The sequence below is a fragment of the Thunnus thynnus genome, chromosome 2, assembly GCF_963924715.1.
Source record: "Thunnus thynnus chromosome 2, fThuThy2.1, whole genome shotgun sequence".
Taxonomy (NCBI): domain Eukaryota; kingdom Metazoa; phylum Chordata; class Actinopteri; order Scombriformes; family Scombridae; genus Thunnus; species Thunnus thynnus.
The window spans coordinates 25913192-25937704 of record NC_089518.1 but is presented as its reverse complement, the minus strand read 5'-3'; the positions used below and the strand labels follow the sequence as shown (position 1 = coordinate 25937704).

The 24513-nt window shown below is 40.7% G+C and overlaps 2 protein-coding genes across 4 annotated transcripts in view; one reads left to right on the top strand and one right to left on the bottom strand.

Moving 5' to 3' along the window:
- The first annotated feature begins 307 nt into the window (after positions 1 to 307).
- selenop (selenoprotein P) lies at positions 308 to 4278 on the top strand. 2 transcript variants are annotated; one of them, XM_067612799.1, is made up of 5 exons: positions 308 to 464; positions 1215 to 1445; positions 1851 to 2063; positions 2186 to 2303; positions 2448 to 4278. In XM_067612799.1, the coding sequence occupies exons 2-5, from the start codon at positions 1243 to 1245 to the stop codon at positions 3048 to 3050; spliced, it is 1137 nt and encodes a 378-aa protein (XP_067468900.1). In that variant the 5' UTR covers positions 308 to 464; positions 1215 to 1242; the 3' UTR covers positions 3051 to 4278. The 2 variants fall into 2 exon arrangements, with proteins under 2 accessions (XP_067468900.1, XP_067468908.1); XM_067612807.1 differs by having other exon boundaries at positions 319 to 464; positions 1212 to 1445.
- Positions 4279 to 6211: 1933 nt separating this feature from the next.
- Positions 6212 to 24513, bottom strand: part of ghra (growth hormone receptor a) — a 39594-nt gene continuing 21292 nt past the window's right edge. Inside the window, exons 3-10 of one of the 2 annotated variants that reach the window (XM_067612788.1) lie at positions 15977 to 16106; positions 15632 to 15801; positions 14259 to 14437; positions 13408 to 13561; positions 13142 to 13232; positions 12948 to 13017; positions 11682 to 11914; positions 6212 to 11584 (exon numbers count right to left, since the gene is read on the bottom strand). In XM_067612788.1, the coding sequence (XP_067468889.1) occupies positions 10822 to 11584; positions 11682 to 11914; positions 12948 to 13017; positions 13142 to 13232; positions 13408 to 13561; positions 14259 to 14437; positions 15632 to 15801; positions 15977 to 16106 (1790 nt within the window). In that variant the 3' untranslated portion in view covers positions 6212 to 10821. Of the gene's footprint in view, positions 11585 to 11681; positions 11918 to 12947; positions 13018 to 13141; positions 13233 to 13407; positions 13562 to 14258; positions 14438 to 15631; positions 15802 to 15976; positions 16107 to 24513 lie in introns of both variants that reach the window. The other variant, XM_067612780.1, reaches the window with a different exon arrangement.

Sequence of the window (24513 nt, the reverse complement as noted above, 5' to 3'; positions counted from 1 at the left end):
TTACGCAATGTTTTTGCACCCTCTCTAGTACACACACTCTATAATATACTGTCATATTTTTTTTATGTATCTTTTATGTATAGTAATGTAATTTACAATGCATGCATGCATCTCCAGGACTGACACAACCTAACCAGCCATAATAAAGAGGCTACTCTCTCTCCTAACACTACTCTCTTAAAGGAATTTGTCAAGCTGCCAGCAGCTACCAAACATTTTCCATAAAAAACCTCTCTTGTATACCTTTGACAAAGGGATTTCATGTAGAGTGACTTTTTAAATTTGAAGAAAGTGTAAGCATCAGCAAACAGCTGCAACTGAACTTTGTCCTCCTTTCAGATAGGAAAACAACAGGCAGAGTATAAAAGGGGGGAGTGGTGGAGCAAGAGACTTGTTTTTGTTCAAGGACTTGCAGCAACACAGAGCTGAGCTGAGCAGAGGGAAGGGAACTTTTCAGTAAAAGGGTAAGCAAAATTCATTACATTTTATCCAGTTGCTTTTTTAAAATACAATAAATTAAATACCTAGACAGCAAAGTGCTCCATTTTACAGCTACAGTAAATAAATGGATGAAAGTTAAAACATTTTACCTAAGGGTATTTCGCAACGCAGCATATTTGAATCCACTTTTTTTATCTCATCATAAATGCAAAAGTTTTTACTGTGTATGCACTGTACAAATGTATCAAACTTCAACAAATATTTTCAGCCAATGAACCATTTTATACAATAACTAACATTTCTGCATGTGGTGATGCAAGGCAGAAAAATTGGACTTTTAACTTTCTGCATCCAAGCTTACTTCTTATACTACTACAGTACCAGTCAAAAGTTTGGACACACTTTTGCATTCAAGGGAATAGGAAGGTGTATCCAAACTTTTGATGGGTACTGTATATGTTGTTTGCATTAATTATGTGTATCAATGAGTATAAATTTGTATAGAAAGAACATGCACACAGAGCATTTTTGTTAAATACTTTGTTCATTCTATTTGTTGCACTGCTTCCTTTATATGGTTATTCAGTCCAGTCAATATTGCAGAATGTAAAAATGATAACCTTCTTCTGACCTTTTGTTCAGTCCTATCTCTTTTATCTGATGAGATTGACCAATTTCTGATGTTTTCTCCTCCCATTTTCTGCTCTTTCACCTCTTGCTACCCTTTTCTCCAACATCCCCCTCCTCCCACTTTTTCCCTCTGTGATCAGCAGATTGGGGCAGTGAGGAGGCACAGCAGGGATGTGGGCGTGCCTCACCCTGCTCCTCACTCTCTGCCTGCTCCATGGGGGCGGGGCAGAGAGTGAGGGGGGTGGGCCCCGCTGTCAGCAGCCCCCAGCCTGGAAGATAGGGGAGGTGGAGCCCATGACGGAGGCCATTGGCCGTGTGACGGTGGTGGCTCTTTTTCAGGCCAGCTGACAATTCTGCTTGGTGCAGGCATCCAGGTACATGCCCAAATATGTCTCTAACTTGACTTCTTGTCCTGCATTTTTGTCCATTCAAGAAAAAACAGCTCATTGCATTGCATCACCCCAGGAGTCTTAAATCTGTGTCAAAGCATGACATTCACACTGCTTGGTTTGTCGAGAATTGTTACAGAAATGGTATTAGATATTTAATAGTGCCAGTTAAATTTGACAGTCTATCCTGTAAAGGCCTGCCAAGCTGCCAGCAAGGTACAACAAGCTCAGAGTAGTCCTCATGCAACTATTCAAGTTCACTGGCGAGGAAGCGCATCCTGTTCATATTTTGTTTGTTAAACAGACAATAGAGAAAAGCTCTATTTATAACATTGTTTCTTAGCAACTGATTTTTAGACTCATGGTTTCTGATTTCCCTCCTTTGTGCAGGATGGACAGCCTGCGCCAGAAGCTGGAGAGGCGGGGTCTGAAGGATGTGATCTACATGGTCATTAACCACCAGGGGGCGCAAGCACAGAAGCTGCACGGCATGCTGGAGCAGAGTCTGTCTGAGAATGTCACTCTCTACAAACAGCTCGAACATCAGCCTGATGTCTGGCGGACACTGAACGGAGAGAAAGATGACTTTCTCATTTATGACAGGTTGGTTACCTGTATTCAGCACATATTTTCCTTCGTCTTATTTTTGTACATTAGATTTGCCTTTAACACTTCAGTTGCCGTTGATACTTAACCTCAACATGTTTTTCTACCTTTACCATCAGGTGTGGCCGTCTTACCCGTCACATTTCACTTCCATACTCCATCATTGGTCAAGGCCATGTTGAGGGTGCGATCAAAGATACGTACTGCAAACGTGTATGTGGGGACTGCAGTCATGAGGTATACTCCACGACACATAACTGCAAAAACATACAGGGATTTAAACAAACTGAAGTCCTCAGATAACATGTTGGTGATACACTTCATCAAAGACAAGCTCATACACTGAAATCTCTGGCCCCTCCCCTGCTATTTTTCCCACAGAGCACTGAGATCCCAGAGGAGTGTAAAGCAGACACACAGCCTGATGCAGATGCTGCTCCAGCTGTGGAAGAAGACACTGGGCATGGTCACCATCATGGGCATCATCATGGTCATGGCCATAGCCATGGCCATGGACAAGGTCAAAGTCAAGAAGCTGTTGGGCAACAAGGGTTAGAGCAAGATAGACAGGTATTTCACAGTCAACAACATTTAGATTTTGGCCAGGGGCAGCAAGCAGTGCAAATACAACCTATGCCCCAGGAGGCAGTGGGAGTCCCTGAGATGCAGAGACCTTGAGCATCTCAAAAGGCTAAGTGAAAGTCAAAGCACAGCTGACAGTGGACAGCAGGCTCTGACAATGAAGCCTCCCCTAAGGCCAGCTGATGCTGACACTGACGAAGGCTGTTTGGTGATGCAGGGAGTGAGCAGCCGGTTGGTCTCTGACAATGTGATGAGGCATTGCCTGCCTCCTGACAGTGACAGGGACTGATAGGCGATGCAACCAATAATGTCAGGGAGACCTGACAGTGACGCTTGCCTCCTGCTGACTGACAACAGCCACAGCCAGCCAAGTGAGCCTGACCTCCAGGTGTTGTTAGCTGAGGATGAGAGCAGCTGTAAGCTGGCTCTGATATCAACCTCATATTAATACCAGCCATCAACACCGGGGCAAAGCGCTCTTTTTACCAACAAGTATTACCCTGGGAGAGGGCGTGGCAGTTACTGACAGCATGGGTGTGGTGTAGATGAACACAAGTTGAGTCCACCATCACACTGATATAGAAAAATAAGGTAGATAAACATACGAACCAAAGCGGGTATTGGCAACTTGTTAACTCGTTACATTCGGCAACAGATTCACAAATAATTTGACTGTACCTAAAAGAATAAATGACAGTCAGATGCTGGGTTTCACTTGTCTCACCATGTCTGTCAGTTGTTGCTTTCATCCTTTCTCAGGAGTGTATGTGGTGGTCATGTTCATGAATTGCTTTCTCCGGTTTGCTCTCTCCATCCTTTATGAAACCAGGCGCAGAAACTACGCTCTAGTGGCGTCTGTTTGAAGTCAGGCAGGAGGGAGGGGAGAGGGTTGTTCAGGAACATGATAAACACTTAAAAAATTCAAAGTTCAATATCCCAGGATATTTGAGCAAATAGAAAAAGGGATTCTGCAAGTACTGCAAAAAAAGTAATGATTAAGGAAGAGTAGGATATATAGGAATGTAGCAAAAGACACAGTTCCATCAGAATGTGTGAATTAGTAAATTACCAGCAAATATTTGAAGAAGGATGTAGTAAATTCTACATTTTTGTTGGGGGGGACCCAAAAGCACTGGCCCCTTATTGGGACAAAGTTCTAGCAAGCCTAAAAAAAAGTTTATACCAATGTTATGTTTGCTCTGTAAGGCACTCTATTGATAATTGTTCTTGAGCACATAAGGGCAGTAACCACCATACATAACTTTCTTTTTGCATTGTACTTGCTGATAAAGTCCACAACATATCTCAGGTGTATCTTTTACCACTTCCTGCATGCACATTTTAATTTTTTTTTTTTTGCTCGTAGTTTGCTATGTAGGTTGCAAGTTGCACACATTTATACAAAGCTAGTTAAAAAAAAAATACAAGGCTCGAATGTTTAGAGAAAGGCAGAAGGAAAAAGAGAGTGAAGCAATGAATGACTATTGGAATACACTCTGTGCTTAATGACGGTTTCTGTGGGAAGGTAATGGTCACCCTGAACACCTGATGCTTGCACAGAGAACTGTATTGTGTTGAGGTTGTGAAACATGGAAAATGACTGTGGAATAAAGTTGATTGAGCTACCTTTTGTGTGTGTGTGTGTGTGTGCTTTTTTGTCAATGATGATCAAGTTGAAACATGAAAACTGACAGTGAATGTACAGTATATAGGTTAGATATTTGCTGTGTAAGATGAAGTCTGTGTGTTTGACATGTATGTCTGGAGGGAGTGACTTTTGATGATTTGGCAGCTATCCTGCACATGCCTCAAAGTTGAACATGTGACTTCAACATAGCAAAGGGGTCATATTACCTACACCTCCTATACATTTATGAGCTTATTAAGAGTCAGCTGCATGCCATTTAACTCCAGTATAGCAAAGATCTATTATCTTCATGTCATTCATTCTGTTAAGTAGATAAAACTGCATTTCCCTCAAGTTATTTTGATGATATAGGTAAAAGGTGCTATGTCATTGCTTTGCTCAATGTTTATCAGTAGATGGCGATGAAGGTCTACACAATAAACCACCACCGCTCTATAGACACAGTAACAAACAAGTTAAATAATGTTCTATGTGCTCCTTACTGACCTCATATAGGCTTACCATTTTTGATAATGCAACCCAAGTGACTCTTAACAAACTTTTTAAATTAATAAAAAGATAAATTAATCTTTTCAAGGATCATGCACATTAGCTGTGTATTCTTTCTCTATTTCGGTCTGCCACTCACAAACACATACAAGTCCAAATCCAGTGCTTCAGACTGTCCTGATTTTGCATGCACATAAGCAACATATTCATCACCTGTCCAGTTACACTTTGAAATATTTGCAGGAGTATCCTATAAGGGATGACAGTGGGTTCCCTCAACTATATAGCTGGTGTGTCACATGCATACATACACACACTTTAAATACTGATAATGCACGTCTTGTTACATTGCATGCTTAGGTATTAATATTACTGCTGATAGACTCTAGAACACATTTGAATGCATTTATTTAATTAGGTTTCTTTAAACGCAAAAATGAACTACTTTAAACTGGCCATCTTTGTTTAGAATGGCAATGCTTACATGACGCATTAACACATGAGTCATCTTAAGCTCATTTTTCAATGCTAACACTTGTGTAATGATGTCAAAACACACCGAAAACCTGTGAAATTGTCTTCAAGACTTAAAGTGCAACACCCTCTGCTCGGTGTAATGTATCTGTATTGCCCGTCGGACTGTGTGTCTGAAAAGGTCAACAAGCAACCGGAGGTAATAAATGAGGCCGAGGTGGACTGCTTGTGTGGGCGTAATTGGGCTGAAGATCCAATACAGGGGAACAGTGACTTATGGGTAATTACCTGCAATGTCCTGAGACGAAGAGCTGTGAGTGGCTGTCTCTCTGATTCAATCAGCCCCACACAGAGCAGTGCAGTACACAGCCTCTGTCTTAATTGTCCGATATGCTTTCTCCCCGATGCACAACTGTTTCCGCAGCCCTTTCCTCTCCACTTACTCCAGCAGCGAGAGAGAATCACACACTTGTGAACTCATTCACACACACAAAGTGCCTCTCTGTTGCTCACAAACAAGTACGCATTATGAACCCTACAACCACCATGTATACGCACACAATTCCTTTTCTTCCTATGTATCAGACACGCGAACACAAATTCATTTGTATTCGAACTCTCAGCCAACAGTGGTCTGTACATTTTCTTCACTAACATCCTTTTCTGTCACGGAGCGCTGATCTGAGCTGACCTTTATTGTGCAGTATGCTGCTGGTGGACTTTTAATGGCACAGTTGGCAGGCAGTTTAAGGTCTTGTGAACAGAGTTACATTTTAAATTGAATTCTGTTCTAACTTATGTGTCAGTAACATGATTTTGATAACCCAGTCAAATCTAATTTTTCTAAATTACTTTTGCTTTTCCAACACTAATGTTAGAATATTTGTATAAATCAAACTTTGGATCAAAATTTTCAAAAACAACTGATGATTAAAAAAAATGCACAGGATGATTAAGATGCTGTATACATTTATTGTGTAACTTGTTGAAAGCTTATTGATCACACATACAACACCAGAAAGGCTTAAATGGGAAGGGAACAATATCAAATCATCAAAGATTACAACAGTTCTTGGTCTTGAGCAGAACAGCAGCCAACAGACTAGAACAGTGGTTCCAAGGTTAGGAGCTCTGCAAATATAAGATGGGATGTTGAGGCATGAAAACTTGGAGCAAGATCATATAAAATTAATGACACCAATGCATTGTGATAAATTATGATAATGAGTTTGTCACACTTGTGACCGCAATGCAGCTGTTTCCACGTGTACAAACAGCTGCACGTGTAGCATATTTCCAGTTTTATGAGCCTGGATGACAACATATCAGAAATAACAGCGCACACATGCTGCCCCGACCACTGCGGTCAGATAAGGTGGTGGGGTGATCTGAGGGTTCAGAGCAGACAAATAAATCACACATGGAGAGAAATATAGATTGGAGCCACTGAACTTAGTCATAAAAAAACAGGCTGTAACCGCAGTACTCAAGTCAAGAATTAAACAATTTTCCCAACAAGCTAAAAAATGTCTGGCCGAACACTCTTTGTTGATAAAGAGTCACAACCAGCACAAATTCCAGCACTCAAGATTATTTCCAGGCTTAACAAAGCGACAAAAGCCACTCTTTCACTGACGCAAAACCAAGAAGTTGGAGGCCAAAACACAAAATTAAAAAATGCTTCAGCCTCTTTCAATGCACTTTTCAATAAAGAAACGTTGAAATCACATAGTGGGAGAAATGTAAGAATGTATAGTTACAGTATAACTATTTCACTCTGCCTATATTTTGATATGACTTCATAATAGACTACATCTATCTACTCTATCTATCCATAAATCTTCTAGCAAATATTAAATACTCCATTACAGTACATCATTCTATCAATCTGGTAGTGTAAAATACATCCTATAAACATAAACTCTGTAGAACAAAACTGAAGCTTATTGATATTGACGGTTCATCATCGTCCGATTATTGTGCTGAATAAAAAAAAACATATGCTGTTTTATAACAGGTCATTCATAGACTTGATTTAGTCTGAGATACAAAATCTGAACACTATTTAAACATCTGATATATATATGTGTACAAAGTGCTTGCTCTGAAGTGTCTGTAACATTTATAAACTTGAAATAACAGTTGCAAACTTTTACACTACATTAAAAATGAACTCATTGTGAATTGGCAAAAAAATAAAATTGCAGACACAATGAAGTAAACACCTGTAAGCTTGAACAAAAGCACCTCCCAATTTGTCTTCCTTGCTGTGACCTTAAAAACACTTTTTTTTTAATAAAACTTTTCCTCAATATCATAATTGCATTCCATATTCCAGTTTGCACACATTCACAATCACCATGGTACAACTGAAACAGAAACTTAACAGTGCTTTTTCCATTATCTTCCTTCATATACACGAAGAGGCTTCTCTGGATCTTTGAATGGGTGTCAATACTCTGAAAGTTACATGGGCATCATTAGGCAACTGTATTGCATCTCAACTTTGGGGAAAAACTGTCCAAGTGTTTCTATTCATAATTGAACTGATAACTGAGCCAAATAATACCCTCCAGCTTAACTCAGACCATTTTTCAGGTATCAGTTTCATCCATTTTGCTGGTTTTACCACCAAATATTTACCCTTGTACACAATACAGTTATCGTTGCACCCTCTTAAATGACACTTCCCCATCACAGTAAGGCTGAATGCAGGAAAAAATACATGTACCGAGCAGCAATATATTGTGATTAGTAACATTAATGACATAAAAAATATATACTTGTAATTTTACAGCACTAGTAAATATATTAAGACATTTCTGCAACAGCATTGACTTGCTGGTATCATCAGCACTAGGCAGCAACAACAGAACACTGAGCTTTTCGAGAGAGAGAGAGACAGAAAGAGAGAAATGGCACATATTTATCATATTCACATTTTTTATGGCTCTTTCTTTGTCTCTCTTCATTCTAGATTGTCTGATACAAAAGACCTTTTCTATCTTTTTCAGCCTGCTTATCTCAAGAACGAGTCCAAAACAACATAATTCAAAGGCGGGATGTTTTTCCTTTGCAATATGACGTATTTTTTTGTTTATGGTGAGATGTGCTCATTTGAAGGCTGCCTTGATGCTATACAATAACAATGCCTCTGACTCACTCATAGACTTGCTGAAATGAAAATTCATTGTTTTGTATTACAATCATGAATAATGCACAACCTCAATCAGCCTAAGCTTGGATATCTTATTGTATGCCATGCTACTGTGTTTGTCACAGGCATGTTGTCTTCATGATAATTCATAGGATGAAAAAATATGAGGAGCCTAAAACCATCACAATATGTCTCCTCTGCCATCTTCACACCCACAGGCCATAATTAAAGCTTACAATCTCAATTAACTAAGGCCAAGCTTACACTATATGGTAAATGTGAGAAAATAATTAATTATGCAACAGATTCTGCTGAAATAATGTCCTAAATTTAGGTATTCTATGACAAGTACTGGGACAAAAAAAGGATCACATGCCTAATTACACACGCATTTCCTGCTGTAAGTGACTCTCAGGTTTTAGGGGAACTTTTTTATATCTATCCACCCTGACAGACCAGAACTTGGAACTAAAGGTCCTAGAAAATTTTTGGGTTGGAAATTGTGGTCAGTTTTTATGAGCATGGTCGATAATGTGCAACTTAAGGTTTAGTAGCCTCAAAAAATGTTCACCCTCGCAACTTTAGGCAATTTTCAGCTCATCATTTTTATGGCTATGTTAGGAAGGCAAAATTAAATATCAATTAAGACATGTGTTTTCTTTTTTTTCTGTAGTGTGTGTGTATATATGCATGTTACTGTGTTCTATGCACAGAGAGGCTTTACACTAATTCACCTATACATAGCAGTATTTGCGTGTACATAGCAATGCATAAATGCACAAATCCTAATTATGTAAACATATATTAGCACAGAAATGGCAAGCCAATAACACAGTAATAGGCACACGTTGTTAACACTGTGTACTTGGCAGACAATAAGTATAAAATGTTAGCTAATTACAGCTATTACATACTTTCACATTCTTTCAACTTATTCCAGTTGCTGTCGCTGCAATAACAATGCAACATGAGACAAATACAACTCCCGAGCAATAAGCTTGCTAATTAAAGTTTCGGTCTAAGTGATAGATTATGAGTAAGTGCTGGTTGTAAAGGTGAGACTTGGTTGCTGTTTCAAGCTGTAATGCAATATCTGGTTTTACTGAACTGCCGTCTGTGTGTCTGTGTCTCCTTCCCTTCTGCTAAATATATATTTCAATGTGCCCGTGAGCAAGGCACTTGTGGTGCTCCGTGCTCTACAGCACAGTTTGCACTGAGCAGCTCACAGCTATGAATGAATCTGAATGAGTCCTTCCTCTTACAGCGCTGTAGGTTCTCGGTATGTTAAAAAATAAAATGAAAATAAATAAACCCAGGTTAAAGAAAAATTCTGGGACACTCTTATGCTTAATCAGTCTGCAATGTTCAATGCATTCCAGATTTGTTGCAATTTCCCTTTTGTCTCCTCTGCTTCTACTTCAGTTAGTGATTTCCTTCATATTCTTGAATGCCTGTCAACATCCCCCAAGGAGTGAAAGAGATATAATAGCAATAGTATATGTAAGGACTCCTCTGGTACTGCTTTATTATTAATGTATTTGCATGTCGGTGTGTGTGCGCATCTGTGTTGTTAAAAGTATTTCTTCTATTAAACTCTATTGCAGCCGTGGAGCGAAAAAGTCTTGACATCATATAATCTGTTTGGCCACTTATTCATGAACATATGAACAGTATACCACTGAACAAAATGAAGCCAGGAATGCAAGGTGAATCTGCATAGCTGTGTTTTAGCTGTGTATTAGGGTGGATAGCTAATATCTTTCATATAAAAATATATCTCTAGTGAAATACTGATGACACGATGAGCTAAGAAATTTAAGAATACAAAACAAGCCACCAAGCGTTTTTAGGTGACAATTAATTGAAAAACCTCTGCCAGCAAGAGGTATCAAGAACTGCAGAGTAAAAACATGACTACAATGTGCTTGTTTTCTCCCCAATTGACATACACTGACATCTCTCTGTAAGATTAAGACTTTAACACTGTCACTGATCTAAAACACAGTTAGCCAGAGATGTAATGAGATCCAAGGCAGGTTAGCAGCAAGCTGAAGCTTATTGACTCATTATAATCATAGTCTCAGCCTATCATCCGTGTCTGTCTTGTGCATGGAAAAAAAAAAAGAACAAACTGTGCATTTGGTTTGTGATGTATACTTTTGGCTACCTCTGCATCAAATTAATTGATGTAATTGCAGATGTAAAACAGTCAGCAATAAAACTTGCAGCTTTCACATCTCCTTTTCAGCACCCTCTGAAAACAAACACCTGCACATTCTCATCCACACTGTGTGCTGTGAGTTATTTGGTTTCCAGCAGGAATCAGGTAGACACAGGCTTTGTGACTGCAGGGGGACTTCCTGGTCAATCAACCTAACACCTAAAGGCCTAATGGCATTGTCATTTCACGGTGAGAGGTTCCCCAGCAGGTCTGGGGTGATGTACCCTACAGGCATAGCAGGTAGGGCCTTGAGGGGGTGTTGTGGCAGGCAGGGAGGGGGAGACTGGAGGGGAGGCGGGTTGAGCAGCAGACTGTGCTGACTGTCCACCTCTTGTACCACTGTGTAGTCTGCAACGGGGGCAAAGAACTGGGACTGGGGAGAGTCAGGAAGAATGTAGGGTGATTGATTATCCTCCGCTGTGACTGCGGGTTTGGTCTCCACTGGCTGAGGTTGTATGGTGTGATAGCCCTTGTCGGGCATGGGGGAGCTAGGGGGAGTGCTGATCTGCCGGGCGCTGCTCTCTGTGGTGTAACCACTTCCCTCAGGATCCACTACCAGCATCTGAAACTGTAGCTCTTTCTGCTTCTTTTCATCAGTCTCCTCGTTGCCTTCGCTCTCTTTTTCTGTCTTCTGTGTTTCCTCCTCAGTGGTTGAAGTGTTCTCCTGGATTCTGAGTTGTTGCCCAGGAGACAGCACCACGCCTCCGGAGGGCATAACATTGCTGACCTGGGCATAGAAGTCTGTGTTGACCCAAGTCTGGGGCCCTCCAGTTTGGGTGTGGATGAGGGGCCTCTCGCCTCTCTCTGAGGCTCTTTCTACAACATTGAGGGAGGCTTCTCTGTCCTCAGGTTGGCCTGGCAACAGGGTGGCCATCAGCATTAGGGTGTCCTGGTCCGGCACATCTGGGTCATAACAGCTGGCCCGGCCTGAGTCATCGTCAGGGAAGCTGAGTGAGAGGGTGACAGGTGGAGGAAAACAGATGAAATTCAAATTTGCATCTGGCAGCATGACAGCAAGGCATTTACAGGAGATCTGTGCAGTACCTGATGGCATTGGAGCATCCTATGTGCATATGGTGGCTGACGGGTTGGGACACACTCAGGAGCCTCTGGGTGTCTGAGCCCTGGTTGTCCTCCTTCTCCCCACTGTCTGGATCCTCCGCATCCACCTCGATGAACTCCACCCACGGCTCGTCTTGGTAGAAATCTGGTGCGTAAGTGGGCAGGCCACCCATACCTCCACCACTCAGGATAAAATTCAGCTCCTCCAGCTTCCCCTTCTTGTTTAAGTGTGTGTGATAATCAGATTGTAGAAAGGCGTGTGTTAGTAAAAGTCAACACAGTCTTCTTGTTTCACCTTTATCTGATCACAAAATAGTAGAGGGAGTATCAGGACCTGATGAGGACTTTCTCTGAGGTCCATGGGTCATTTTGTTTTATAAAGTGAAAACAGGAAGGCTATTAAATGCATCCCACATCATCTGACAATAACACACGCACAGCAGAGTGCTGAACCAAGACCCTCTTCATGCCTTATTATCCCTCAGTGGTCCTCCTGTCCTTGTTTACCTCAACAAAAAACAAGAGAGCCTCTTTGCTTTCAAATCATTATAACATTTTTGCTTTTATTTGATAGTTGATACATACAATAAACAGGCAGTGATTGGGAGAGAGACAGTGGGCGGTGTGACGATTAAGTGGCCTAACGTGCCTCAGCCAACTGAGCCACATGGACACCCCCAGCAGTGTTTGTTTTTAATCACAATTACAATGGAAATGTAATCAAAACTGTGGTTGCACAACAGTTTATATAATAATTTTACTGGATAAACAATGCACATTTCCATGTGTTGGCTTCTTCTTGTTGAATTATCAATGTTTGCAATTTCACTTTTTGTGCATTTACAAAATAGTAAATGTATCAGTGCCTGACTGAAACTGGATTTAAGAGAGTAACGATATATAGGCTGATATTTGTTTTCTAACAAATGCATAACATCCAAGAATTGTGATTGAGATACTAGGAGAAAAAGAAATGTGTACAAACCACAATGGTGACAATGTTCCTAAATGAAACATAGGTATCTGTGACATGTTTAGTACTGCAGTTTCTTGTTACTTGCTGCCCAACATATAAGCTGATACCAATATCAATCAATACCAATATGTCTGTGATAACCTAAAACCAGCCATGATGATGTATTGGTCTGGGTCTAGTATGTGTGTTCACTAATATATATAATATAGGAATAGACATAGGAACATACACAGACAAGCCAGAATAACAACACAGCCATACAGCAAATGTACCTTTAACAGCTCTGGATCAATGCCTTTAATTTTGGGTGCAGGAACTGGTGGCAACAGAATCATCATTAATCTGCAAAGGCAAGAAGAAGAGGAGGAGGATGTGATGAAGATCATCTGGGAATGGTTGTGTGTATTTGTGTGTGTGTGTGTGTGTGTGTGTGTGTGTGATAGAAGGAGAGAGAGTCTGTTCCTACCTGTGCTGCTGAGAGATCACAATCAGCATAATGAGTATGAGGATGCCCACAATCCCGAAAACAACAACCAGTGTGAGTGGAAAAACAGACTCTATAAAATGATATGAAACAGAACCCATCATTATCACAGCCCTCACAAAGATGTCTCAGGTTGTTCAAGATTGATGCACCCTGTCTGTTTAAATTGCACAAAGGAACAGCCCATCCATTTATGGCACCTAAGCAAAAGACTGATTTACTTCACCCTTGACCGACCATAATCTTACCTTTGCTGGGAATCTCAGTTACTTGAATGAAGATGGAGTCGCTAAACTCTCCAAACTTAGTGAAGGCCTGCATCCTGCAGCGGATGTGTACTTCATACTCTTTTCCTTTGTGTAGACCATAGATTGTCTGCTGGGTGTGCGGCTGCATCTCCAACTGAAGTACAGAGACATAGAGACAGATTAGAAAGGAGAGTGAAACACAGAGAGATTGAGTTGTATGAAACAGCCAAAATATTAATATTGCTATGTTTTTAATCAGAAAAAGTGGCTGTCATGACAGAAGTGTCTACAATTCCAACACTAAACTTAAAAGGGTGAGAGGTCTATGTTTATTTCTGGTACCTATAACTATGACCTTTTCAAAGGAGCAATTGTTGACATATAAGATACATTAGACGGAGGACATACTGTTATAATGGAGCACTCTAAAAACGTTTTCAAGGCTTCATTTGTCAGACAGGCTGGCCAGGCGGTAATGAATATGAGCCTGTACAAGGTCTCATGACCTCTGACCTACAGATCCCTCCCTTTACTTCCTTCAGAGAGCTTGTGTTTTCCCAGAGGGCCTTGCTCTGGCTTCCACTGCCTTGTCAACAAAGCTACACTGCTTTTTAGCCACAAGAGTTCAGGGGGGAGGGGGAAGGAAACACGATACTGTGCCTCTATGACCTACCTACAATTTACTTTTAAGATAGTGCATGAGTGTTTGCATTTGTGTGAGCTTGTGCATGTGCACAGAGGCATTTTGTGAAGTTTTAAAGGTGTGTATCTACTTGTGTCAACACATGTAACTGTGTGTCTGCACATAAAAGAAAAGGAGAAAGAGGGATTGAGGGGAATTGAAGACTTACTGCTTCCCAGTTTGTGGTATTTCTCTCTCTGTACTGGATCTCGTACTCAATGCGCATCCAGCCTGCTCTGACATCTGCAGAGGGCGGCGGCTCCCAGTTGACCATGACATCATAACTTAGCCCAGAGGGACTTATGTTCAGAAGGGTCCAGTTTAGAGACACTGGAGGGTCAGGACGTACTGCCAGGAAAAGGGAATAAATACACTTAAAACTATACCTTTCAACATAGTGAATTGATTGATTGAATGTACTTCACTTAGCTGAACAAATGAAAGAATCATACTGAATCAAACAAAATGTTCATGTTCTATAAGTCAGTTTATAATGTACCTGAGCTAAGCTTAGAAGGTTAAGGCAGGTTTTTTTATGCAAGTATCCTGTTTTGAATTGTGTGTTTAAAATTGATAAAACACAATAAAATTAAATTCATTAAAATAAAAAAAAGTGTTGAATGCAATCAACAACATAAATAGGACTGTGCTTTATTGAGAGCGTTACCAGTAGTAAGGTTAAATAAAGATTGTGTCTAAAGGTGTTGCTATAAGAAAAGCATTGAAGTTACTAAAATTAAAACTGGACATTCCTGCACCAGACTGTATGGCAATCTGTCAACTTCATTACAACATATTTTGTGTACAGAGTTCACAGTTTGGCCTGATGCTTGCACAAGGAAAAAGGAGCAAAACTCATGGTGTTCACAATGGAAATGGCTCATCCTTTCAGGGGTATGAATATACTGATATTTCCTTAGTACAACTGGAAATTTTGGCCTGATGGTGGCACTAGAGATAGAGTCAGGGAGGTCACCAAAAACATCAAGATTTACAGGTTCAATGGCCAAGAAGACAACATTTAAAAAAATGCAGATAATCAATGTATGTATGTATATATGAAGACTAGAAGAAGGCTAATAAACATATGTTTCTCCATTGAGATACATGGCATTGTCATGTGGTAATACAGTATCTATTAGCATCTCCTACAGTCCTAGTACAGTAATGATCGTCAGACATCAAAACATTTACCATGTAGACAATGTGTGTCTGACAGTTGCTGTGGTTTAGCCGATATACAGCCACAAGTGCCATTCCCTGGAAACCTTCTGTGCAGGTAATCTAGCACACTCACATCACCGTTTCTCCTCTGCCATGCGTTTCATGATTCTTTCTGTTTGAATGCATTTACTCAGAAATCTGCAAAAAACCTTTTCTGCCAGTACCGATATTTCCACAAATGGAGGAAAACATTATGCTAGTTCATGTTGTACAGAGCTGAATCTGTTGAAAATGCAATGTAGGATTGTCATTCTCTCTCAAGTCACTGGATGTGTTGAAGAAAATCATGATACATATAAAGAAATATTTGCAACAAACCGATATTCTCCACAGTGAAACAGTCGTCCTCTTGGAAATAGGTGACGTTGTCTTGGCTGCGCAGCTGCACGCAGTAGGGGATCCAAATGGATGTGTGTTGTACATCGAAAAAGCACTCCCTGTTTGAAAGGATATACTCTGGACACTCTTTCCATTCACTGGTGGGAGAGCTGAAGGAGGGAAACAATAAAGTAAGAGAGGGAAGAATAAACAAAAGGGCTCACATATAAATACACACACATACTGTATGCAGATGCGTAAAGTGCTAATAAAGAATCAGCATTTGCCACTTGCAAAACTTGCACTACTCGGACTTCTCTGGGTAAAATAGGTGATCAGACTCACTCTTTCTTGAGGTAGAAGACTCTCAGTGCTCCAGGGTCGGACAGGTTTTGGAAGTTGCCTGGACTCCACCAACAGCGGAATGTCTCCTGGTCCCTCGATATGCACTCTGTGAAATGAGGCTCAAGGGGAGCTGAGAGACAGTGAGAGAAACACAAAGATAGAGAAAAAAAAGATCAGAGAATGGACAAACAGTTCACTCACTCTCAGGTTGCACTAAGCTGATCAATCACCTTTTTGATCTCCAGATTTATCAATGCAACGATATTGATAAAATCCCCACCTCTATAACCCCCTACTCCTCATTAAACCATGATCGCCGCTACACAAAACAAACAACAGACACTTTTTCACAGTCGACATGAGTAAGATGCCTGCAATCCAACCTAAACTTCAAGGTAAAAGTGAGGGAACATGCCAAAATACAAAATAATAACACCAAAACACAATTACAACTTGTGCTCCAGATTGTCAATAAAAGGTTCTGGTTGTAAGCTTAGGACATTGTGTGTAATCCTTTCTTATTTATGTACAAAGAGCTGTTATAGCATGTGACATGACAACATGATGTTTGAAGCATTTCACCTTCACAAGCTGGCAAATCTGTCAGCATACCATGTTACTGTCTTTTAACATACTTGCACATACACCTTACACTGATTAGCATCACATATGGTCAGTAATGACTTAATAACCTACCTGTCGCTGCCAGCTGCTATCAGAAAAACACACCACCCTGATGAAAGCCATGTAATGAGCAGCAGGGGCAACACTTTCTGCTGGCAGGAGATAAGGCTAAGTTGTAGTTGGCAGTTTATGTAAATTTCAAATTGACTTCTGCTTCCTGTAAACCTATGTGTGTATGCATGTGTGAGTAGAAAAACAACTTGTTGGAAGATGGAGTTAAATTGCATTGAATTTCAGTCACCATGCCTTTTATGATCTATAGATCTATCCTTACACATTTTATATCATCTCGCCTTGCTTCTCCTCTGCCCCACCCCGAGGCCCTGACTCAGCCCTTTCCACCTCTCCCTCAGCATCCTGTCACTCCTCATCATTGATGCCCCGCCGCCTCCCTCTCCTGTCGGAGGCCCGTTTCTCATCTAGCTGAGAGTCCTGGGGTTTGGTGCAACCATAAATAAGCAGCTGAAGGTATCATTGATTTCTGCTCTGCCCGCTCTGGCAGCGCTCTCTTCTCACTGGCTGCAGCATAAACACAGACCAACACGCAGACCCAGAACATAAACACGCTTCCCAACACAAGGCGAGGAATTAAAGACAGATGGACTGGAGCAGAACACTATCACTTTTGTTTTATGATAATACATTATGAACATCAGACAAAAGTGATCTCCACATAGACTCAAAGAATGCTGCTAAATCTTACTCGAGGTACATGAAATGAATGAAAACAGTACACTAGCGCAGTATGTGCACACAGGCACACACCTGACCAGCATGCATCCTTTCTCTTAGGTGGAGCTAGTTAACATAAGAACACTTTAACCACAGACACCACAACAAACCTTCGACAAACAAGCCCAACCCTTGGCACATACTCATTATTTATTCACAAAGTATATACACCATTACTTTGATTACTTTGCTTACTTTCTATTTGATGCCAGTGCAACCTCATAAGTCATTGCATTCCTATGCCGTTGTGCCTCTAGCTCTCTCCCTCTCTGCCCCTTTTCCCACCTTCCCACCCTCCCACCCTTCATCTTCTGCACATTGTCATGGTTCCCAGAGCTTTGCTATTTCAACTCTGCCTCCCTCCCCCATCCAACAAATTCCAGCTGCCACCATCAAAGGGCTTTCTGCACACAGTGGATGCAAAGGAGAGCTTGGAAGTACAGCAGGACTACATCACAGATTACATAAGAAGTCATTCTAAAATGTTGCTCATATACAATTACTTACATAACAAGACCAACTTTTATTTCTGAATGTCATCTCACAACTGCTGTTGTAGTCAAGAGTTTTGAAAGTTAACCTCTCCATAAAGAATGCAGCCCTGCTGGTAAAGGTGAGAGGTTAAAGACATTTTTTAAAAAGTTGTTTGCATTTTTGAACACGGATTTGGATGGGAGATGACTCCAAAGTGTGTCAGAGGTGAAAGGTTGTGCAGCAACACCTGGAGAGACTCACATTCTCACTTTATTCCCAGAGTCTCTCTTTCTCACCCACTCACTCCAATATTGACTGTCATACTTCTTTTCTTACCCCTCTTCTCTGATATACAGAACTTATAATACAGAACAGTATATATGTGCTCCATCATATACTGTACTTGCTTTAAAAAAAATAACTTTCTCGTCGTACAGTTTCAGAACACACAAAAGCAAAAGATTTGTTGCAAGTTGTAACTGGCTCACAACCCAGAGGGTAACATCTTGACAGCTAGATGTTGACTGTCTGCCATGCACTTGCTGGTAATTCTGTTTTGGCTTTTCTCCCATATTCTACACTTACTAATATATAACCATCACAGAGTTTCAGTGATGAGAAGCTAAATCCTGCCTGTACCTGCCAGCTGCCATTAAGTGATCCGCAGTTGAAAGCCTTCGGCTGGAAGAAGAAACCTAATTTTGTGTGTGCGTGTGTGTGTACCAGGTATTACTCATGTTGTGGGGACGTAAATCTGTTTACACAGTCATGTTGTGGAGACTCTCTGCCCTTATGGGTAAAAAAAGAAAGTCCCTTTAACATAAATCATGAATTTTATGGTGAAGACTTAGTATAAAGTTAGGGTAACTGGTTATGTTAAGGTTAGGGTTAGGGTTAGGCAAGTAGTGGTTATGGTTAAGGTTAGGGTAAGTCTGCAGGAAATGAATGTAAGTAAGTGTGTGTGTGTGTTCATCCTGACTGTCCATATGTATCCGTTGGTCCTCCTAGGCTGTGTGTTCAGTCGAGACAGATAAACAGCTCTTAGCTTCACGTCCTGTCTTCAGCAGTCCATACAAAGGAGCTAGGAAACCACTTATCTATCTCAATGTCAGCTTTAGCCATTAAGGTTTAAAATCCACTAAAAAGCCTAAATAAAGCACTCTTTCCCCGGCCTCTGCGCCAGCTGGCAAACAGCACTAAAAAGGGAGCGAGAAAGGTGCGACCAGGCTTTATCAGTTACCATATTGTGAAATGGTTGATGGTCATGAACGAGGGAAATGAGGCTATGACGCTATAAATTACCACCGTTTCCAGCTCATTTGCAGATTTAAGTCAGTGTTGAGGTTAATAACGCTTCAAAAGAGAGGAGATGAGAGGGAAGAAGGAGGAGGAAGAGAGAAAGACAGACAGAGACAGAGAGAGTGAATGTGTGTTTTAGGTGGTTATGATGAAATATTTTCAAAGCTGTTCACCGACATGAAGTTTTTGACTGCAAAATAGAAATGCTGTTAAAAAAACATTGTATGAGAACTGTATGAGTTGGTGCAAGTCACATATGCGATAAGGCTCCAAAGGCCCAAATTTATATAGAGGTGGAGTCCTGCAATGACTCAATTTATGCAGAACCCATGTCATGCCATCTCAAACTATCTACATCCCATATATTTATATATAAATCATACACCCACACATCCTTTCTCTTACATTATACATATAATCACACTATAATATACTCCCCAGCTGTGACCCTTTCACTCCTGCAAAACTGAATAGATGTCAAAACAGCAGGAAAGTTTGTAAGGACAATTATGAAAAATGAAATTGTATCAAAACTGTACTAGAAAAATAAAATTTAAGTTTTTAAAAAAGCAAACAAAAAAAACAGTTTAAAACTTGCAAATCTAGTGTCTTATTATCAGATATTGTTATGTTTAAAACTGGTTCTGCAACAGAGGAGGTAATCATTCCATGTGGTGTCCCTCAGGGTTCAATTTTGGATCTGTTACTTTTTTCTTCACATGTGCAACCACTATGAACAATTACTGAGGTACAAAATTAGTTCTCATTGCAAAACAGATGAAACTTGAAGAGGCACTAAACCTGTTTTATGTGATAAAGCCCGTGAGAACAGTTAATGTCTTCTGTGGCTCTGGGGGGAGCTTTGTCAATTCTGAGAATATTATTCGAGTGAAATCTCAGGTTGAGCTTTGAGACTAGAAATTTTTAATCATAATGCTTACAACTGGGGCCAAGGAGTTTCAAAGATGTTGACATTTAGCAGCAAAGCAAAGTCTAATAAAGGATGCTATTGAGTTGTATTCTGGGAAGTGTAGGATCCAGGTTTTTAGGACACTAATCAATACTAGGGACTAAAACCAGGATATCTCAGCCACTACAAGATCAATTTTAACCATTCCCTCAACTTTATGAAATCATTGCAGTGCTTTTTAAAAAATATGTCCTACTGAAATTCTGAAAGACATCAGTTTTGTTGTCTAATACAATTTCTTTTTTTTTCACTTGCAGTAAAATAATTACCGTCTAAAATTAGCTAATTCCTACTCCCATTTGATCTGGAGAAAGTTGCAGTAATACCCTCCAGACTTGACTACTGTTTCTCTCAGACTGGTATTTCCTTTCTACAATTAGTGCAGAATGCTGCCGCTGAAGCGCTGTCTGGACATGAAGAAAAGATTTTACATTTGTGGTTGCTTTCCTAATCGTAAAGCACTTTGGTACACATTTATTTTTAAAGCATCTATCAGTCCACTTTGGGACTGTGCAGGTCTTGGGGAGCTTTGTTTCTTACTTACAATAGACACATACACACACACGCGCACACACACACACGTACACACTATATGGACTCTGAGTGTGGTATTAGCAGATAATTGATTTGATTGCCCTATGCTTGAAGAGAACACGTGCATGGCTGCTGAACACTGGAACCAGTTGTCCCAGGTCACTTTACTCACATAGCTCATATTCTGCTCTCGAGTGACTGCGTAAACACAATTACACAACACTCAAAGCTGAGTTGCCTCTGCAAGTCTCAATTTAACCCTAACAGGAAACGTAAAATGTTAAGTTATGTTTGAATAGTCTTTTCTTTTAAGGTAAATCTTGCACATAATTGCTATGTAATGTAATTAATGAATGTTATGTTTACTTATAGATGAAATTTTTTTCAACAACTTTTGAACAGTTAAGTTGTAAATTTCGGACATATTTGGAACTACTGTCCAGCACCGACTTCTGACTGCCATTGTAGCACCCGTGCCAGATGATCCACATGACTTCCTGCAGTGCCATCAGTCTATGTGTGTGTTTCTGTTAACCAGATGGAGAAACTGGCAGCACAAACTGACACTGTACTGAGAGTAAAAGTGCCTGTCAGTCTGCACATGCCAAGTCTTACATTATATCCCCGCACTACAGACCATACACACACACACACACACACACTGCACACACACGCGCGCGCGCACGCTCTTTGTCCAGCACACACCAGTTGAAGCGTTATGCATCTGCAGCAGACGGCATCGTTTGTCTTCCACAGGCAACATGTCTTGGATGATAAGGGAAAAGAAAGAAGAAGAAGATGAGAAGAGGGAAAGGATAAGAAGCTGCAAGGGACAAAATCTGAGAATTCATACAGGCATTTCCTGATTTCATGCTTCCTCCATACTTCTACCATAGTTATACATTTAATTTCTGGGAGGAAGGAAAATTAAAACCATCATATTGTGCTTGAGTCGGGAGGCCATGTAGCATTTGATAGAGCCAGAAAGGGTGAAAAGTGGGGCAGAGGAGAAGGGGAGAAAGGTGAGAGACTGCAACAAGATACAAACAAGGGAATGTAAACAGGTGATATAAATAACTTCCAACATGCACACACGGTTTCACACATAAGTGCACAGACTCACACAAACGTGCACACACTCTGAACTTACACCTCCAAAACAAAAACCGACAAAGAATATCAAAGTGCCATTGTCCAATTCCTTGTATACCTCCGGCCTTTCCTCCCAGTCACACAACAGAGCCTATGGCTTTTCTTCCGACCACAGGATGACAAGTTCTCGCTTCATCTGACCATCATGATTCCCGTCAGTGTTCAAAGCTTTGAAGTTTCACAGACACAATCTGGTGTGTTTAACCATGCATTGACCCAGTCAGCTTATTCTGGTCCCAGCAATTTATTAGCCTCAACTAATGATGTTAATCTCCTCTAATGCCATTACAGCTCGCAGTATTGGCTTAGTTATGTCATATTATGTCCAAGTGAGAGTAAATATAGATGAGCAGTCAAGTCTGGCGTACAGCACGGCAACCTGCACATACACACATACTGTGTGTTTACACATTCTCTCTCCTTCTGTGTTTTTTGTCTTTCTTATTCCACTACGCCGCCCTCAACGCTACAGCAGACTGTCAGATGTTTTCACATGGGACACAGGGCAACATGTTAAATTCAGACCCCTAACTGTGTGGCTTCACACCAGAGTGTGAAATCCCCGTCTCAGCAATGAGTCAAAATGGTTGTTTATTATAATTGACTCTCCAACTACATAAACCAACAAAACCCTCTCTACCTCTTACATAATGTCAGTCTAAACTGTGCTCCTAAAGAGAGCCAAAGCGCTGATGTCACTTCCAAGCTAGCTGCTATTCCACTAACTTCTTTTGTGAGAATTAACACGAGTGAACAAAAGTGAACACAACTGTTATGTCCGAGTCTGCACTGTGCTGTGTTTTCTCAGGTAACCTGGAACTCCTCCCTCCATGATCCCTGATCCCTGATTTCTGGCACCTGCTGGCTGGCCTTTAAAAACCCTGTCAAGCTCCACCTACTCTCTCTCTCACATTGCAGCCAGTATCAGCAGTCCTGCCACAAGCCACCACTTTCTCTGTCTTTTGTTGACTTTTGTTTGCTTTATTTGCAATAAAATTTTGTTTTGCAAATCATAGGTGTGCGGATGTGTGGTGTGACTCCTCTATGTTGCTTCTGTTGAGCCAGGGTCATAACACAACAATACACGTACTGTACATTTAAACAAGTACCATCACTTTTAGTACAGGGTTGTTTTTGGTCTGAATCCCAGCTTACTCCTCCTGAACAATAAATGGTATTTGGGCACTGTACCCCCCACAAAATGGAAAATGTAGTTTTTACATGGTTTTTGTACGGATTACACAAACGAGAATATAACGTGTGAATTAGTGGTTATTAGAGGTTCTGGCAGACAGATTTTATTACCTTTGGGCAGAGCCAAGACAGCTGTTCCCCCTCTGTTTCCAAGTCTTCATGCTAAGCTAAGCTAACTGACTTCTGGCTCCAATATAGACATGAGGGTACATTCAATATTTCTGTTAAGTTGCCAGAAATCTTATACAAACAACCTACTTTTAGTTTAAATGAACATGATTACCATACTAGGCAAACTAGTAGATGCAAATTTATATAGAACTGTGAACAGGTGCATTGCAAAAAGAATAGGGTGATGTATAGAGCCACATTTTTTCATGGTGATGTAATACTGGAGCTATATGCTGCATTGTTTATTCTATTTCTTCTTTTTTTTCTTTATCATTTTTTCACATCAGTTTGTGTGTATGTTGTGAACTAGTGTTATGGTGTGTTGGAATTTGATTTGATCTTGTCTTGGTGTATGATTGAACCTAAGGAGGAATAGCATTACTACATATGTGAGTGTGATTCTGAGGTTTTCTTACCTATGGAAAAAGAATCTGTGAGTTCTTCAGTCTGCCCTGCTGCTTATAAACATTTTCCTTCAAACTCACCTTTATTAAAGGTGCCCTGTGGACTTTTCTTGTAAACAAACAAAAGTTGTGTTTACTTTCAGTGTTGCTCACCAGAACACACTGTGTAGGAGGTTTTACAAACATATCGAATCCATTTCCAAGTTCGAATCATGCATTGTTTACATTTATATTAACTAAACTGCAGTCATCTTCCTCCCTGCCTTTGTTGGCACATTTCTGCATGTCTTGGCACATTATTTCCACCTGTAAAGATCAGTGGAATAGTGTGAAACCTTTGCCAGGAACGTGTATTACGTCACCCATGTGAACGTGCGTCGCCATGCACGTGAACAAGGCAAACAAAACGGGGAACGACAGTGTGCCTTTAGACTCAGGATATGTTTCTTTACAGTGATCCTTCCATTAGGGAAAATGTCTCCATTGTCCAACCATGTATCCTACGTCTCACCATTTACAGTATGCATCTCTCTCTCCTGCTTTTTAACTTTCCTCTTTTGTGTGTAACCTCAGACAGCATATCCCAGACATGGCCCCAACTTCTCTGCTCAGAGCAAACACACCCACTGCTCGTCTTTGAAGCAGATGTAACTGTAGATTGTGTGTACAAGCCAGGCGGACCAAACCTCTGCACGGTTACCACTGGTTACCACCTCCGTGGCCAAGAACACAGCCTCACTCAACCGGATCAATGTATAGGCCTTTGGAGCAAGTCCTCCTGGGACACAGAGGCAGACGCTCAGTGAAGGTTTAAGGGAAGAAAAAGAAAGTGTGTGTAAGTTTGTGTTTGTGTGTGTGTGTATGTGTGTGTGTCTGTGTGTGTGTGAGGACAGATAAAGACAAACGACTACCACTGGCTATAA